Source organism: Panthera uncia, chromosome E1 (assembly GCF_023721935.1).
Source record: "Panthera uncia isolate 11264 chromosome E1, Puncia_PCG_1.0, whole genome shotgun sequence".
In the NCBI taxonomy this organism is placed as follows: domain Eukaryota; kingdom Metazoa; phylum Chordata; class Mammalia; order Carnivora; family Felidae; genus Panthera; species Panthera uncia.
The window spans coordinates 19,187,696-19,207,411 of NC_064814.1; the positions used below are offsets into that span (position 1 = coordinate 19,187,696).

Genomic DNA, 19,716 nt, shown 5'->3' on the forward strand with positions numbered 1-19,716 from the left:
CCGAAAGGGTAACACGCCCTTTACAAATGAGTAGGAGAAAAGAGGCAAAATGGGGTCTGTGGAAAAACATCATAGAGCAAAGGGAGGCCAATACAGAAGACCCAGGGAACGGAGTTTCTTCTGATACGTATTACTCCAAAAGAAAACATCCAAAAAAATTCATCAGTAGAATCCCGGAAAGTACGATGTCTGTGAAAGAGGAGGAGACATCGTAAGGAAAGAGAAGGATGAAGTGAAAACGGAGGTACTTGTCATGGAAAGGGTTGCAGAGACCCTGAAAACACGACAGCAGGTCTAAGATTCACGTAGGAGCTGGGGTGGGGTACAGCAGATGCTGTAAAGGGTCAATCAGGACAAACCATTATCCTGCAGACTGCAAGGGAAAGGCAAAGAATGAAACATCTGGAGACAGGAGGTAGATACGAAAGCAGAGAACAGGAAATGAGCATACAATTGATATTCCTGGAGGGGGGCTCAGAATAGGTTCGCACAAAAGGAAAGGTAGGAGAGAACCTTCCTGAAGGTCTCTGTATACGGATTTAGAAGAGTCACCCTGTATCAGGTAAAAAGCAATAAAGCGATTCAACAGCATCTGAACCTCAGTGCAGAGAGTGGTTTTGTAAATATCCAGGCCTGGGTGAGAGGGGGCCGAGGTCAGGGGAGTTTAGTCTCCCTGGTTGCAAATCCGAATGGCTCAAAGCAGTAGAGTGACAAATGCTGTTTTTAGGCCAAAATGTTGTGACTCCGTAATCTTATACGCACCCTTTCCGTCAAGTGCAAGGGCAACAGCCGACCTTCTTGGACGTGAAGAGCCTCGGAGATAGGTCACCCAGATATTCTTTTTGAAAATGAATTCTTACGGGCTGATGTACTTTAATTCACCTAAGGATAAGCAAAACACCACATCAGACAAAACAACCGAAAATACTCAAGAATGAAAAGGAAGTAGGGGTGCATGCCACAATTAACTAAAATAGAGTTGAATTTTAAATGTTTTTTGTGTGCATGATACAAAATGATGCAGGTGTCAGAAAAATTTCTCGAGAGGAGAGATGTGTAGATAAAGAAAAATGTTAAAACGGTTATCTGGATCAAATCAACCAGGTTTAAAAGAAAACAGAATGGGTAGGAGAGGTTAACGTGCTAAGCTGTCACTTAAAAAGATACGACACAGAGGCTAATTTTTCACTTGTTGACCATTAGAAATATTGGTTAAAAATAATTGTGATATCTTTGTGGTATCACTGGTGAAATGAAAATCTGTGTCAGTCTATCAGAACATAGACGAGTTTTGGAACAACAACAAAAGCTATATAAAAAGGGAACATAAAAACCCCCAAAGCCTAAAGAAAAATGTGTAAATAAGAATATTTTCGTGAGTGGGGCACCTGAGTGGCTCAGTCGGTTAAGTGTCCGACTTCGGCTCAGGCCATGATCTCGTGGTTGGTGAGTTCGAGCCCCGCGTCGGGCTCTGTGCTGACAGCTCAGACCCTGGAGCCTGTTTCAGATTCTGTGTCCCCTTCTCCCTGCCCCTCCCCCACTCATGCTCTCACTCTCAAAAATAAACAAGTATTTAAAAAAACAACAACAGTATTTTAGTGATGACAATAAACTCAATAATCTCCCCTAGTAAAAGAAAATGTGTAATTTGGGTCAAAAGCCCAATCTGTGTGATATTTGTAAGAGACTTAAAATTAATTAACCAAGGAAACTTAAGCGAAAAGCCTAGGGAAACATGTGACAGCAGTAGAAACATTAACACCGAGACGTTAACTTCCCAAATGTCATTTCCGCATCTTCCACTCAAACAGCTTTTCTTTTCTTTGTGTTTTTATGTTAGTGGATGTTTGGATTTTTACTTAGGATTGTATTTCAAGAAAGGGTTTTCCCGATACGAATATGTATGTTTCCAAAATGTCCACGCTGGCTCATCTCTGGGTTTCATTTTGGGCTTTAATCTCTTTCATACTGTACGTTAAAGGGACCAGATCAGTGTGGGGTTGCTGCTTCTGTTTCTTTATTATGTACTTATGCCATTTTAGCATGCCTACTCTGTGCCAAGCCTATAATACAGTACAGACCAGGGATCCAATAGAAGAAAGACAGTAATTTCAGTCTAGAACCTGGTAAAATTGTGGACAATTGAATTTTTTTCCTCATGTAAAGTAAAATAAATGCAGTGGCAAAAATTTACAAGGCAGGTTAGATGCTCTTTCTCTTTTTCGTGAGGTCGGTATTTATAAGGTATTTTAACTTTACTATTTAGAATATGGGGGAGAGGCGTCCCCTGTCCTCATTCTCCTGAGGGCCTACCCTTGCCACCACCCTGTGGGTTCCTGTTTCCCATTTTTTCTCACCTCTTGTTCTCACAGCAGCCAGTAGAAGCTTTGTGATATTTTCATGGAATATGAAAATATGAAAAAACTCAAGGAAAATGCCTTTTCTCCTCTCTCTCCTTTGAGTCTACAGACAATGGATTTTATTTATGTATTGATTTTACTAAAGCACCAAAGGAGAAAAATGTAAGAGAATTATCAAAGGAAAACGTTTCTTTAAAAAAATATTTTTGTTTATTTTTGAGAGAGAGAGAGACAGAGTATGAGCAGGGAAGGGGCAGAGAGACAGGGAGACACAGAATCCAACGCAGGCTCCAGGCTCCAGGCTCCAAACTCTGAGCACAGAGCCCGACACGGGGCTCGAACCCGTGAACCGCGAGATCATGACCTGAGCCGAAGCTGGACACTTAACTGCTGAGCCACCCAGGCACTCCCAAAGGAAAAGGTTTTTGAATTTAGAGAGGTCTCCATCCAAACTGATACAAATAGCTAAGGACAGGCATTTTGGGCTAGCACTGAGTCAGTGTTTGAAGTGTTGTGTATGTGTGTGTGTTGTTGGTTTTTTTGCCTGTCATTCCTCTCCCAGCCCCTGTACCCACCAGTGGCCCTGTCAGCCTTACCTGGGCTGCCAGCAGGTACACAGCCAGTTTTCCCAGCCCACTAAGTGACTTGTGATTTCTTACCTCCCAGCCAGGCTCCCTTGTGGAACCGTGGCTACCTGTTGACTCCTCCCTTCCCGTCCAGCTGTCCCAAAGTCTCCTTTCCCTCTAGATCCATGTAATGTCCTTGTTGGATATGCTTATGTGCATTTGCACCCGAAGACTTTTCTGTGAAGAGAAATTTCCAGCCCTCATGATTCACGCTGCCTTCCTCCCAACTCGAGGGATGCTGCGTTTAGGAAAGAGATACTCATGGTGGGGGGATTACCTCCCACACCCAGTGGACGCTTGTTCAAACCATCCCCAGCAGTGGAAGGGAGGACTGTTTCATCATAACCTGTATATGTATGCAGAATGTAGACACGTCATGTATCACATTCTCCTGAATCTCGTGAGATTCCTTTCCTCTGGCTAATATGTAAGTTAAAAAAAATTCAAAAGTGATTGCTCCCGCTTTGAAGGTCTTACACGTCAGTTTATTTTACAGGAAATCCCCACACAGGTAAATTCACACAGTTACGAACTTTGACCAGAAAAGAGGTATTGAAAGTATAGTAAGTGAAATAGTTGTACAGTAAACGAACATGGTTAACCAAGTCTCTATCTTCAAATATCTAAATCTAATTTGACGTTAAAAATAGATTTAAGATTACTGCTTCATTGTTTGTGTTTGTCCTTTGAGCACTTGCCTTCTGGTAAATTTTACCGTTTTTGTCATGGCAGACTCATGACCTGGAGAGTGAACTTGGTCAAGAGAAAGAAGAAGCTCAAAAGAAAATCCATAAACTTGAGGAAGCACTGAAGTGAGTAAAATTGTAATATATTTAATTAAAAAATGCTCTTGTTCTAATCCGTGGGCCAAATGAAGTAACTAGAACTTAAACATCATCTTTTTATAACAGCCTTGCTGTGGTTTAGTTTGAGTCCATTTTCCATCGTGAGTCTCTATTTTCTGAATTTTATTACTAGCCAGCACATTTTTTTTAAATGAAAAATCAGTTCATCTGTTTTTAAGTGATAGGAATGTAAGAAAATAGAACTTAGTGGTTTTAGATGCTTTCTTCCTCTTAAATGAAAACAGATTAAAACGAAAAAAAATAAGATTTAGGTCTTAGGACATTTAGAAATTCCTCTGTAGATTTTTTTTTTTTTTTGACAAATTTGGGTAATGAAATGTTCCAGTTGTTATATTTGAAGATGGACTACTATACAAGCATTTTTTAGAAAAGATTTTGTCTCATGATAGAACACTTAAATATACACATTAAAGTATCAGATTTTATTTGTCTTCTCCATTCATTTACTAGGTTGATTAGGCCCTTCTTATCAGTAGGTTTTATCGTTCGGTTTCTAGCTGGAAAACATTGATTTAGTCAATAAATATTGAGTTTCCACCATATGTCAGTGTGTAGTACCTTCCCAGAGGACCTTGGGGTTGGTTGGAAAGATATTCAAGACCTTTGGCAATTTTATCACAGAGTGATAAGAACAGGGTACCCGACCCAAAAAAGAGATTTAAGAAGGGAAGCTTACTTGAGTACGTTTTATCTCGCTAACTCAGAGAATGAGCTAATTCGATTTTTCCTTCTTCCTCAAAACTTCAAACAATTTCTAGAAAGGCCAAAAAAGAACACTCAGAATCAAACAAACTTAGTTTCAGATTCTGCCTGTGAAGACTGCATGACCATTTCCTCTCCCTCATTTTCCTTGTTAATAAAATGTATTAGCTGAGTTGCCGTATAGAACATGTTAAAATAATTTATGTACTAGGACGTCATGGGGTATCAATTTTGTATCTACACAAGGACTTATGCCTTATTTGTTCACGTCACTACGTATGAATTAGATAAAGTCAGAAGAGAACTGTAATATTCATTAAACATTAAGTTAAACAAGTGTGCTTTATGCTCTAAGTTGGACAAAACTAGGGCATTCTTGCTCTCTTTATGGATGGGATGCCCTTCCTTTATTCTGCATTCATTTTGTCCTCCTTAAAATGTTGATTAATAACTTTCTTCATGTATTCAGTTTATCACCATTTTCGTTTCTCTTTTGTTCTACTTCATCTCTCTTCTTTTGTCATTTCTCTATACTTTTTTCATTGGTTTGCTGACTTGCATTTTATATCCCTGAAGAAGAGAAAATCCCTTTGAATAACAGTACGTCAACAAATATTTGTTTGGTGCTTATAATGTCTATAGACTGTGGTATCCTCAACTAGAAGGTTTAGAAGATGTAAGTCAAGACATACTGTTGTTCTTAAAGATTTTGTGTAGCCCAAGTTAGGCTTTGGCAGTACTTAGAGTCCTGGATACTCACCTGTTGACAATAAGTGCAGTTGGAATTCAGAAGGATCTTTCCAGTGGCATATTGAGAGTTTATGTGTAAAATAGCATAGTATCTTTTAATGTTCACTGATAGATAGTGTAAGCCCCCTGAAATCTCGGTAGTTTTCTGTATACAGCATTACCATTCACTGAGCCAAGTCACATTGTTTAAGGCTTTAAAGGTCTATACCAAAATACCAAATTTTACTTGGAGTTAAAAAGGCTATTTTATTTTAGATTTTTACTAAAATTCCCCCGTAGGCCTGTTTCTCCCATTCCCTGTGCAGGAGATGTCTTCGTTTTGACTACATGTCTGTCTGACCTTAACAGTCCAACACCTAGGATAGCACGGGCATTCTGGCATGAAAGGAACAGAGTAAGTTGTTGTGTGGTCTGAACTTCAGAGTCAACAGCCCAAGCTGGCTGTCTCCCCAAGGAAAATAGTCTGGAGAGTGACTGCTACTGCTTTTGAATCTAAGAACTGTGTTAGACCCAGTTGGGGTCCAGGGACAATTCCATTTTTCCCAGAAGACAGCTATGTATGATCTAGAAATTTGCCTTGATTATTAGCAAAATGTTTTCTGTAATAAATGTACACAAAGTGGAAAATCTCACTTTTGAATGTGGTGGTATTTATTCATTTCATCATTTTTTCATTTACTCATTAAGGGTTTATTTCTTCTGTGTGTGTTGAATGTGTGGTAGAGACCAGCAGAGACAGCAGTTCATACATAGGAATTCATATGTGTGGGAACCCATGATAAATGTATTCAACTCAATCTTCAGTTAAGAGCTCAAGATGATACCTGAGAACCTCTCATTATTAAAGAGGGACCCTGATTTGCCATCAGCATTCACTTAAGATGCTGACTCCTTAAAACTCATTTGCCTATTGTTAATTATTTTCCAGAAATAAAACTAGTTTAGTATTACTGCGCTAGAGTTCTTATTCTACACATATCCTAAATAGTTTTTACTTTCTATTTTATTTTTATTCTAGAAAATAATTTTAATATCCTCCAATAACTGAAAGTTAGCTGAAACTATCAATGGTATGAGTTGTATGTGTTCGTTTGTTTTCAAAGATAAGTAATTAAAACATATGGGAAGCATAGTAGACTAATGAATGGAAAATGACCATAGATAGCAAGATAATTTGGCATAGCTCTTTGAAGGACTAATGTGGAAAATATTTTTTTTTATTTTTAGAGAAGTTAAAAATCTATAAACAAGAGGGGTAGATGGTATAGATTTGGTTTATTCCTTTTCAATATTCATATATTTTTAACAGATTTGATATCTGAGTTTTTTGTGCTATGAAAATAATAAAGCATGGTTCTGAGATACTCTATACATTGTCTGTTTTAAAGTATTTGATGAAACATTGCTAAGTCTTCTTTTTGATTGATACTCTCAAGCATTTCTTTTGCAGTCAAATACAAAACTTCCTTGAAACAGATTTATTCTGATCCATGTTCACTCTTTTGCATTGTCAAATTGTAAACATTGTAAGTATTTCTACCCTCACACTAATATATACATATAAAAGTTTCTGGTTTTTAATTGGTACTGAAAATATGTAGTCGTGATTTTACTAGAACATATGATAATGTTGGTCTTTAGATGATATGGTGAGAAATGACCCTACAGGAAGCAAGCCCTTATTTAACTAAAACATATTGTTTTGGTTGTAGTTGTTATGTATACATATATATGTATACATGACTGTGTGTGAATTAAACTTCTGCTGGGTTTTAAGAAGAAGTACAGAGAGATGAAACAAACTCAGATCTGGGCCTTAACCTCTCAGCCCAGAGGCCTGTTGACATTACTGAAACAAACATGCATTTTTGTTAAAAGGAGACGTCTTATGAAAACTGGCTATTCCTTTATTTTTCTTTTTAATCGTTGCCTTCCTTAAATTTTTATCACCGTTACTTTATAATCCTGAAACATGGGCTTATCTGACTTTTTGCAAATTTTTATAATATATAAAATGCAAACTTAGAAGATATTTGAATATATAAATATTTAGAAATAGATGTTAAGTTTGCTCTTGCTTAGAATTTGCTGTAAGCAAAAACACTATAAGGAAAAGTGAAACAGTGGCTAATTGTACCCTTACAATTAAAAAAAAAATTTTTTTTAACGTTTATTTATTTTTGAGACAGAGAGAGAGACAGAGCATGAACGGGGGAGGAGCAGAGAGAGAGGGAGACAGAGAATCGGAAGCAGGCTCCAGGCTCTGAGCCATCAGCCCAGAGCCCGACGCAGGGCTCGAACTCACGGACCATGAGATCGCGAGATCATGACCTGAGCTGAAGTCGGACACTCAACCGACCGAGCCACCCAGGCGCCCCTGTACCCTTACAATTTTTAAATACTCTTTCTGAAGCTAGATCATAGAGTACCATGGTTTAAAATCTGAAAGATAAAAAGAAAAAAAGAAAAAAAAAGAGCGTACGGGGAAAAGCCCCCTTCCGTTTAAGCCTTCTAGCTGTGTATTTTCCCTTTCCGGAAGCAGCCATGTTGCCAGTTTTTGTGTAGCCTTTCATATGCAAGTGTAAATATTCCTTCCCCATCGTCTTTCCTCTTGAACTCTACATATATCCTCATCTTCCTTCTTTTTGTCATTCTGACTCATCAGTATTCATTAGAGATTATTTCCTGTAAGGACATAAAGAGCTGCTTCCCCATCTAATTTATGCATTTGATATAATCTGTGTAACCGGTTCGGTACTGATGCCCGTTCTTCCATGTGTCGTCTGGTACCTGTATGGTTTGATTTTAACCTTTAAATCTGTGATCCATTTGGAATGTGTCCAGCGTTTGATTTTAACTTTTAAATCTGTGATCCATTTGGAATGTGTCCAGTGTTGGCTGTGAGGTAGGGATCCCGTTGTTTTTGTCGTTTGTCCAGTGGTTACTTACTTAACTCAAGATCATTTATTTAATAACCTAGTCTTTCCCTCATTTGAGTTCTGCCCCAGGGCCTTTATCATTGGATGTGTTTCTAGATTTTCTGTTCCGCTCCAGAGCTCTAGATAGGCTTCCACCAGACTCATATTCTTTTAATTACTGCAGTTTAAAAATAACATTTAATGTCTGGTAGGACCTCTTATTCTGCCACGGTGGTCCTTTTTTTAGAATCTTTTTCTTTCTTATTTATATGTTTCCACTTGAGCTTTACAGTTAGCTGTCTAGTTACAAAAAGAAAAAAACATCAGTCCCATTAGTCTTTTTGTTAATGTTGTCAAATATGTATAGCTCAACAGAGGAAGAATTGACATATTTTAATGTTAAATCTTTTTATGCAAGATCATGATACGCCTTTCTATTAGGTCGGGGCTTCTCTTGTGCCACTCTATAGCTACACCTGTTTTTGAAACAGACATTGTTCTTACGAAATTTGTGTTACTTAAATATCACAAGTTGGTTCTTTCATATAAAGCATATGTACTAGTATTTTGACTATCAGGGTGAGTGATGTGAAAATTGAAACATGTAGGAAGTTGTGCCTTCTACATTTGAAGTTTCATACAGAATTTGAGGTATAGGTTTTAAAATATCTGTGACTCTTGGTTTTGGCTCAGGTCATGATCTTGCAGCTTTGTGAGTTTGAGCCTTGCATTGGGCTCTGGGCTGGCAGCACGGAGCCTTTTTGGGATTCTCTCTCTCCCTCTCTCTCTCTCTGCCCTTCCTCCACTCGTGCTGTCTCTCTCAAAATAAATAAACTTAAAAGAAAAAAGATAAAATCTCTGTACTTTTTGGACACCCCATGTACTTTTATGTGAAGAATGCAGAACTCCTGAGGGCATTACGTGCTTTGTTTATACTTCTCCTGTAGCCATTCAATGCCTTATATCTGATTTGAATCAAATTAATTTATTGATTCCTCCTAACATATATTGTGTCCTAGGAATTTTGTTGGTACTAAGCATATAAAGTGCTGATCAAAGCAGGCATGGTCTCTGCTGTGGCCACCGTATACAGCTGCACAGGCTTTGTACTGCATACTACATCATTTGTTAGTATATTAGTATGGTACACTACGTATCAGTGCCCGCACCACGGAGGGCACTGTTCACAGAGACTGCTGTGTGATGTTCCGGAAGTTGGGTGTGGTTTTCCTGCTTTACTCGATAACCTCAGATATTATTGATCTTATTTTATTTGCTTAGTAGAAAATAATTATTTTGCCTTCTGTTAAACTATTGTTGGGATTGCGGCCCTGTTTGTAAAAATAGAATTTTTTTTTTATAATAGAAATAGAAAAATAGAAAGAAAACACAAACAAACAAGAAATGTTTCAGGCACCATTTCAAGAGTTCAGGCTGGTAATTTATAGGAAGTCCAGAATCAGTCTGCTTAACCTCCTACACCCATGGCATCTTTTTAAAGCTCAGTTGTCTGAGCAGCTCCTAAGGGTCTTACTGCTTCGCTGGCTTCCCTTTACTGGTTACCATCAACTCAAATGTTCGGAGCACATCACGGTTATCCTTTGTGTAATGTTTTCCTCTGTTCATGCATGCAGAATGAATATCAGTGTTATTTTCTTCTGGAGGCCAGTCTGATAGGATGTCTCTAAAGCTACCCAACTTTTCCTTTCGGAGGAAAAACAATCTTAGGAACTTAAATGCAAAAGTCGTATTTATTGTGGAATTTCTATCCAGAACTCTTTAGAATGCTACTGATTTTTTGTAGTGCCGATTGTAGACAGCTTATGGATTTGAAATGCTGTCAGGATTATATCGTTTAAATAATGAATGGATATAGGAAAAGTAAATAATTATAACTTCTAGTAGAGTTTATTTCAGCAAGTAAATAGTTCATGTATTTATAATAATAGTATGTAATGGGTTTATAATACAGAGTGAGCTTATTATAAGACAAGTAAAATGTCTATTTTTAAAACAGACTGAAATGACCTTTATAGTATAAACAAATATTAACATATAATTAAAACTAAAATATAACATAAACATGTAGAAAAAGGAAGATATTATTGTACCAGCAATAAAATTATTTCTGTATTTAAGTTCTAAATTTGCCCTGACCTGAACTCTTTCAGGTGGTTTTAGGAGGCATTTGAGTTTATTGTAGGTTAAGAGATGGGCTCTGGACCCAACTGTCCTAGATCCAAATTCCTGCTCAGATGACCAGCTATGTGATCTTGTGTATGGTGCTTAACTTCCATGTGCTGTGTAGTCTTTACATCTGTAAAATGAGAATAATATCTTCCTCCTAAGATTGCTGAGAGGCTTGGAAGCGTTAATAAGAAGCATTTAGAACAGTGTGTGTTACATACATGTATGAGCCCTTTGTATTTTGTTTGCCATAGCCTTATCAGAGGACACAAACAAATTCTTCAGAAGAAGTAATCTTTCCCTGGCACCGGTATGGTTTTAAACAGTTTTATTGATGTATAATTATCACAGCATAGAATTTCCTCATTTTAAGCAGTGCTGAAAGTGGTTTTTAGTAAATTTACAGTTTGTGCCACCATCACTGTCACTCAATTTTAGGACGTTTTCATCAGCCCCAAAGATCCCTTATGGCACCAGATTTTAGAAGGAAATTATCATAGTTGATTTTTTTTTTTTCCGGACTGAAAGGAATAAATAATAAGGGACAAGATCTTTGGCAATTATTTTATGTAAAATGCTAACTGATCACTTCTTATTTTGACCCTCAATCAAGTGAAGTCATCATATTGAGATGTACTTTGGCATTTTGTGGAGACCTAACCTAATGGAGCCCTAATACGTTGCTTCTGGGTTCTTTAACTTTCTGATGCTTTAATACAGGGATGAATTTAGAAAGCATTCATGGTGTGTGTGTGTGTGTGTGCGTGTGTGTGCGTGCACGTGCACGCGGGCACATGCATGCACATGTAAATGCACTGAGAGGGATCTGGAACTATATATATATGTGTATATATATATATATATATATATATATATATATGTATATATATGTGTGTGTGTATATATGTGTGTATATATATGTATATATATGGCACACTTTGGCACATATATATACACACACACACACACATATATCTACATATATATATCCCTCACACATGTATATATATACATATATATGTGTATATATGTATATACACACACATATATATACATATAGGTGTATACACACATATATACACACATATATATGCACACATGTATATACACACACATATATACATATATATACATATATATATACATATATATACACATATATATACACACACATATATATATATACATATGTGAGGGATATATATACGTGTATATATGTGTGTGTGTGTGTGTGTGTGTGTGCCAAAGTGTTTGCAATGAGAGTAGGGGTGATGTTCATGTTTTCGTCTCTGTGTTTGTGTATTATTTGAGTCTTTTCCAATAAGAATAGTGTGATTACTTTTATAGCTTAATAATAAAAGACCAAACAAAGAAACACTAGAGATTTTAGAAGGAAGAATTCTGAAATATTAATAATGGTCACCTCTCGTTGGTGAGCATATGGGACTTATGCTCTGTATTTTACGTATTCTGAAATACATATGTCCATTAGTTCCTCAGAGTCCTGAGACACTTTCAACTTGTTCTAACCCTCTTAGCCAGCATGGGCTGGAGCAGGCAGTAAACCCAGACAGTCTCTGGAAATACCCTAAGTCTAAATATTTTTTTTTAAGTTTATTTCATGTATTTGTTATTTTGAAAGAGAGACAGAGAGACTGCAAGTGGGGGAGGAGCAGAGAGAAAGGGAGAGACAGAATCCCAAGCAGGCTATACACTGTCACTGCGGAGCCCTGTGTGGGGCTTGAACTCGCGAACTGCAAGATCATGACCTGAGCCAAAGTTGGACACTGAACCGACTCAGCCACCTAGGTGCCCCTCAATATTTTGGGGTTTTAATTGGAAAAAACTTTTCATGTATTTCTTATAACAAAAGGATAGGTGATAAAGTTGACATTATTTTTTTTTTTTATAGGTGAGAATTTCTGTCATCTAGAATGAAGGGATACCCTGCTATAGCATGTTAAGAAAGGCTGTTAGGAAGCCTGTGGAATATAGAATAGAAAATACAGGTTTCTAATAAATATATAATTAGGATATTCTTAATGAATGTAAAAGGTATTTGCCATGGGAGATTATACTACATTTTTGACATGCTTTAGGTTTCCTTGTGGGAATTCTCATGTAATAAGTAGATTCATTTTTCACTTTTAATTTATGAACCTTATTTTATAACTTGAATCTGCTTGTGGTACACATATTTTGATTCCTAATGCCACAGTGGGTTACATACACTGGTTGTGCACCCAAGAGTAAGGCATCATGCCCCAGATTCCGATCCCTGGGGAGGACTCCAGCTACTTGGAGGACAGAAAATGCCACAATGCCAGCCACTGGGAATAGAAGTCCAAACGTTTCTGCCTACTGCCCCTTAGTATTGGAGTCGCCAAGAACACAACATGATCCAGCCGCAAACAGAATGATGCTTCTTTACTGACACAGAGAAGAGACAGCAAGAGCCACTTCAGTAGTGGGCTCTGTCCCCCACGGGCAGTGGCTCTCTCCCCACCGCTGTCACGAGGCAATTTTCCTACCTCTCCTGTGCTGCAGTAGAAGAACCCTGTCTGTCCTCTCCCTGTGGAGGATGGATAGTTGACAGCAACGTTGGCCAGGTGCCAGATGATGCACATACTTCAAAGACAACAGAGCATTCTTTGAGCTGAACCCGGGAGAAATATTCCACCCTAGGTGATAAGCTCAGCACAGGCTTTGGGGGCTCCTAATCCGTGGAGAAGTGTTCCAAGCCCCGAGGCCTATTCTGATAAGGTGGCTGAGTCGGGGGTCAAAAGTACATGCAGAAGACTGCCCCGATATTTCAAGGCAGGTGAATCTCATGCCTGACCTGTACTTTAGGGAGATGATCCTGGCAGGAATGAGAATATCATACAGATGAGTAACAAGAAATCAGAGGCAGGAAAATAAGGAAGATGAGGACACTGTTAAGAGTCCATGTGAGTGAAAGACAGTAGACACAGAGGGTGGTGAGTCTGTGACGAAGTATAAATGCAGCCTCCAGGGAAAACAGCTGCTTTGGAGCCGCTGAGTTCATCTAAGCATTCTTTAGAATTCAAAGTCAGAATGAACTTTCACAAATAAGTTGCTGATGGAAAAGCTATACTGCTTTATATTTTTATTCCACGTAGGGGTAACAGAGATTGTGGAGTAAATGGAAACATTAAGTTACGGTACTACATTTTAAAATACTGTTTGGTGATCTCAGAAGATACAAATTTAGAGCTGCTTAACTGTTATTATTAAATTTTGTTCCAGCTTTTTTGAGGTATGATTGACTTATAACATTGTTTAAGCTTAAGGTGCATAATGTGTTGACTTGCTACACTTCTATATTGTGAAAAGATTGTCATGATAGCTTTGGCTAACACCTCCATCAGCTCACAGAATTACCATTTCTTTTGTGGTGAGAACCATTAAGACCTGATCTCTTAGCAACTTTCAAGTGTAGAATACAGTCTTGTTAACCGTGCTATACATGAGATCCCAAGAACGTATTCATCTAATAACTGGAAGTTTGTACTGTCTAACAAACATCTCCCCCTTATCCCTTCCCTCCCAGCTCCTGCCGTCACTTGTTCTACTCTGTTTCTGAATTTTTGTATTTGTCTTTCCTAGTCTGACTTATTTTACTTAGCAGAGTGCCTTCAAGGTCAATGCATTTGTTGCAAGTGACAGGATTTCCTTCTTTTTATGGCAGAATAATATTCCACTGTGTGTGTGTGTGTGTGCGTGTGTGTGTGTGTGTGTACCACAACTTCTTTATCCATTCATCTGCCAATGGGCACTTCGGTTGTTTCCATGTCTTGGCAATCGTAAACAATGCTGCTATGAATATGGGGGTGCAGATATATTTTTGAGTTGGTGTTTTCATTTCCTTTGTATATATTTCCAGATGTAGTATTGCTGGAGCCTATGGTGGTTCTGTTTTTAATTTTTTGAGGGTCCTCCATACTGTTTTTCACAATTCAGCCATTATTTCTTTCAGTAAGTTTCCTCCTCTCTTCTCCCTGTCTTCTTCTGAAACTCTAGTAGTTCCCAAATTGGTTCTTCTGATGGTATCTCACAGTTCATGGAGGCATTATTCATCCTTTTTTTCCTCCTCTGGGTAATTTCCTGTCTTCCGTCTCACAGATACTTTTTTCCTTTCTATTTATTTTATTTTATTTTATTTTATTTTATATTTTATTTTATTTTATTTTATTTTATTTTTTATTTTATTTTATTTTTTATTTTTATTTTTTTGCCTGATCCACATTGCTGTGGATGCTGTTGGTTCTTTTCCATGACCGCTTTCTATTGTATTTTTTCATATTATTCATTGTATATTCTACAACTCCATAATTCCTATTTGGTTCTTTTTGTTTTTTTTTTTTTTAATGATTTCTCTGTTAAACTTCTTATTTTGTCCAGGTGCTATTTTCTTGATTTCATTGATTTGTCTTTCTGTGTTTTTTGTGCCTCACCCTTAAAAATATATTTTGTATTCTTTATCGTGTAAATCACAGATCTCCATGTCTTTGGGGTCATTTGCTAGATTATTTTGATCCTTTGGTGGTGTCATGTTTCCCTGATTTTTCACGTTCCTTGAAGTTTTGCGTTGCTATCCTCACATTTGAAGTAGCAGTTACCGACCAGGGGTCTTTACTAATTGCCTTCAGGAGAGAAATGCCTTCCTTCAGCCCTGCTAGTTATTCTGAAGCTTTCTCAGACTTTCTAGAGTACACCTGCTCTATGCTTTTCCTCCCTCTTGTGGCAGAATTCTTAAGCCTGTTCATTCCTTTGATCCTGCACCATACCAGGCTAAGTGTCGCTGTCGACTCATTTGTTTTTACAGAAATGGTGCAGAAGCTCAAGTCTGTGGTCTTTTCCTGGCCCTCAGATTTAGGCTGGCTCTCTGTGCCATGCTCAAGCTTGCTCTGCCTGCTGCCATTGAAACCTCGTGCAGGGAGCTGGCCGCAGGGTGGGGGGGTGTGGGTAAGGTGCACAGAGTACTATGGGTGGCTGTGGGCCTGTTGAGGGATCTGTGGGTAGGGCATTCCCAGTGGCTCATGGGCAGGCTTCTTGGTGGAATCCATGATGGAGTGAGTAGGACACGAGCACTGTTAATGCCCTCTGAGAGCCCTGTCTGCTTTTCTCCCAGCCTCTTCCCACCCGCTGGTCACGCAGCTCGTCCTTCAGTACTCTGGATGGGGCGAGACAGAAATGAGCTTCTTTTGCACAACCTTTAGGTTTGTGAGATCCTGTTGTTACATAGCATTGTAATGTATTCTCATCTGTTGAATAATATTTCAAAGTGAACATACCGCAATATACTTATCCATTCTACTGTCAATTTCTAGTTTGGGGATATTATTAATAGTGCTGCAATGGATATTCTTACTATGTTTCTTTCACATACACACATTTCTGTTGGATATATCTACCTTCACCCAAATTTTCATGTTGTGCCAAGCTGGACACGTGCAGGCTTTTAGATCATTCATTGGGATTGTCAAAGAACTGAGTGAAGTTAATGGGGGTTCAGGTTGCTTTGGGACCAAAGGGAAGAAGTTGGAGGGCTTTCCTCACTGTAACTTCACCCTGGTGCAGTTTTGAACCTCTAATTCTATTAATAAAATTAGTATTTTAATCTTAAATATTTTAATATTTTAAAATATTCCTCCAACAAATTCTCAATAGCTGTTTGTTTGTTTTTTAAATATATAATCATATTTTCAGGTAGCACTGCTTTTTCAAGTATAATTTCACTTGCACATAAATTATTAGAAAAAACATTCTTGAGGGACACCTGGGTGGCTCAGTCAGTTAAGCATCTGACTTCAGCTCAGGTCATGATCTCACATTCACAAGTTCAAGCCTCGCGTGCTGACAGCTCAGAGCCTGGAGCCTGCTTCGGATTCTGTGTCTCCCTTTCTCTCTGTGCCCTTCCCCCTCTATCTGTCTCTCAAAAATGACTAAATGTTCAAAAAAATTTTTTTTAATAAGAAAAAAAAAATTCTTGATGTTTTCTGAGGTAATTCAGAATGTTCTTGAATTATATTTTTATTTGTTTTGCAGCCAACTCTCAGTGCTGGTGCTAGTCAGCAGATGGTCATCATTTGGTTTATTGAAAGTCATTCTATAAAATTATTTATTTACGCAAAAATGAACCATTTCTCTTCTTCTGCCTGACTTTAGAGTTTTATTTAAAATGCATTAATTTATGAAATATTTTTGGGGTTTTATTTTTCCAACACATTTTAGAAAACAGTCTTTTCTTGCTTAATATACACAGTATTTATAATCCCCCATTACAGTGGAAAACAGATTATTTACCCCTAAAGTTATATTTTTAAAGAAGTTATATTTTTAAACATGAGTGGAAAAGCTTCCCTGTAAGGTTCTTTTAAATCTCCTTCATTTATCTTTTGGTTGTTTGTTGTTATAAATCAACATTTATCATATTAGTAGGAATGGGGATTAATCTTCAAACAGGAATACCTTAGAGTATAGATAATAAAACTGCAATGTTATAATGACAGTGTTTTTGTCCTTTTATTTGCTAGTAACTAATCTTAAAAGAAGACTTAAATGGAATACTAAATAATCTTGTGATTATTCCAAAGAGGGAGTGGACTACATTTTGATTAGGTTTGTTTTTTATTGGAACATTGCTTATTTCAAACATTTAGATGAAGTTCCATTCAAAGCAGATAACCTTCCAGTTTACCCAGAAGCTTGAATTTTGAATTTTGGTAGAAAGGGAGAGCTAGGTTCAGTCAGCCTCGTGTAGAAATTTTCAAGTATAGCTGAATCGTATAATTCTAAATTCAGTTTTATATATTGCCTGAATGAGGGACTGCGGCTTGGTCCTTTTGTTTGTAAGGTTGGTGAAAAAAATCTCAAGGAATTACTCGTGATATACGCTTTAAAATGGAAAAAATTGAATTAAGGAGCTATATAGAAAGAAGCTAAAGATTTCTATGCCTAATAAGTGAATGAAAACATCTTTACCTCAATAAGAAAATGTATTCTGTTTAGAAAACAAATTTGTACTTTTAAAAACCTTTCTTGAAATATAATTATAAAAACTGTTCCACTACAATATAAAGTAGGCTGTAACTTATGATACTTAATAAGGAACTTTTAATTATTTCAAATACATATTAAATCTCGAGCTCTCATACGGTGATAACATCCCCTCCCACACTCTGTGCTTTTTTCTTTTTGCAACACTCTACTCTTTATCTCCAAAATGGTCTTAGCCATTCTTATTTGGTCTTCTATTTCAATTTCAGAATCTGGTTTTACTAAAATTCTGTTGATATTTTATTATATTTGCATTATCTTTATAGATTAAGTAGAATTAAAAATTTTACGAAATTGGTTTCTTTCTTCCATACATAGTATATTTCTCCATTAGTCTGTTTTAATGGCTTTTAATGTTTATAATTCTCTCCACATATATTTTACATATTTTTGTTAAATTTATTCTTACATATAGTTTATGCTACCATTTTGTATTTTTCTTTTTTAAACATATATATTTTAACTTTTTTTAATGTTTACTTATTTTTGAGAGAGAGGGAGAGAGAGAGAGAGTGAGCAGGGGAGAAGCAGAGAGAGAGGGAGACACAGAATCTGAAGCAGGCTCCAGGCTCTGAGCTGCCAGCGCAGAGCCTGATGTGGGGCTCAAACCCATGGACCAGACCATGAGATTGTTACCTGAGCTGAAGTCAGACACCCAAGTGACTGAGCCACCCAGGTGCCCCTAAACTTATATATGTATATTTATTAATGTTTACGTATATTTGAGAGAGAGAGAGATAGTGAGTGAGCAGTGGAGGGGCAGAGAGACAGGGAGACACAGAATCCAAAGCAGGCTCTAGGTTCTGAGCTGTCAGCACAGAGCCCGACACGGGCCTCGAACTCACGAGCCGTGAGATCATGACCTGAGCCGAAGTCAGATGCTTAACCAACTAAGCCACCCAGGTGCCCCTAAACTTATATTTTCTACTTGAAGGACCCAGTTAATAGACACACATTTTAAAAAATATACTTTGGGGTGCCTGGATGGCCCAGTCAGTTGAGCATCTGACTATTCATTTTGGCTCCGGTCATGATCCTAGGGTCGTGGGATCGAGCCCTGCATCAGGCTCTGCACTGATAGCACAGAGCCTGCTTGGGATCCTCTCTCTCCTCTCTCTGCCCCTCCCACACTTGTGCTTTCTCTCTCAAATAAGTTAAAAAATAGTTTTTGTTTCCAAATTGCTTTAGCTGTGGAAATTACAGCTCCCTGCATACTGTGTACCGTCATTCATTCGTTCTTTACTCTCCGTCCCCATGTTTCCTGGGACTTACTGGCTCTGAATGGATGTATATAGAACATTTGTGGACATTACTTGGATTTTCTCTGTTATGTGGAAGAATCCCAGCCAGTAAATTTTAAAAATTTGTTTAGACACAGAATCTTTTACCTAAGGGAGGAAGAGGGTGTCTTCCTACCTCATTTTTCTCTGGTTCTGTTTCCAAAGACCAGTTTACTTTTGCTCTTAAGTGGACCTGTGTAGATACTTTTTTATCAGTCTGCTTCCACTTGCTTTGAATTATTGGCGATTCCTCCCACCTTCTTTCGTCAAGTTGTTTGTTTATCTCAGTTCTTGTTCTTGGGGTTTTTGCCCCATTTTTTCCCCCTTTCTCTTTCTAGGCATTTTAATGAGTATTTGCAGGATTCAGGAGTTGTTAGCCAGATTCCATTTTGTATATGGAGACCAGAACTATTTTTAACTTATTTTCTGATAGAATTCTTTTTGAAATGTAATATATACACTTCCATCCTTTTTACCATCGCATAATGAAAACAATTTATGGTAAGTCAGAATCGTCATTTGTGGAATCAATTCTTGTGATTTACTGTAGATTCAATTATAGATTAGTTTATGTGACTAAAATCTAAATACATAGCGACCTCCCCATGACCTTGAAACTTGATTTTTAAAAATTCCTTGATCTCAGCTTGCTTTGTGGTCTTTTGCCTCTTTTTTCAGGAGGCTAGCAAGCCATGTGGAGCTGTATGACCTCCTGAGCAGTGCAGCGCTGTTAGCTTTCTGCAAAATTAATAAGCGAATCAAAGGCCGACTCAGATCTCCCAAATGGTTGTTTTCTAAATCCAGAAAATCATCATACTCTCTGTTGCCATGAGTATTCTTTCATTTTTCGTGCCACTGATATGTGCTTTATTAATGTAATAGACCACCGTCAACTCCTTCTGAACTAATTACGTGTAAAATTGGTGCTGTTTCTCTTCTTGCACCTC

At 37.6% G+C, this 19,716-nt stretch overlaps 1 protein-coding gene across 10 annotated transcripts in view; it reads left to right on the forward strand.

The window, feature by feature from the left end:
* The window catches only part of CEP112 (centrosomal protein 112), a 413,298-nt gene that overhangs the window by 115,412 nt on the left and 278,170 nt on the right, over nucleotides 1–19,716 (forward strand). For all 10 annotated transcript variants that reach the window (XM_049637678.1, XM_049637676.1, XM_049637673.1 and 7 more), the window contains one exon: nucleotides 3,719–3,798. In XM_049637678.1, the coding sequence (XP_049493635.1) occupies nucleotides 3,719–3,798 (80 nt within the window). The remainder of the gene's footprint in view (nucleotides 1–3,718; nucleotides 3,799–19,716) is intronic.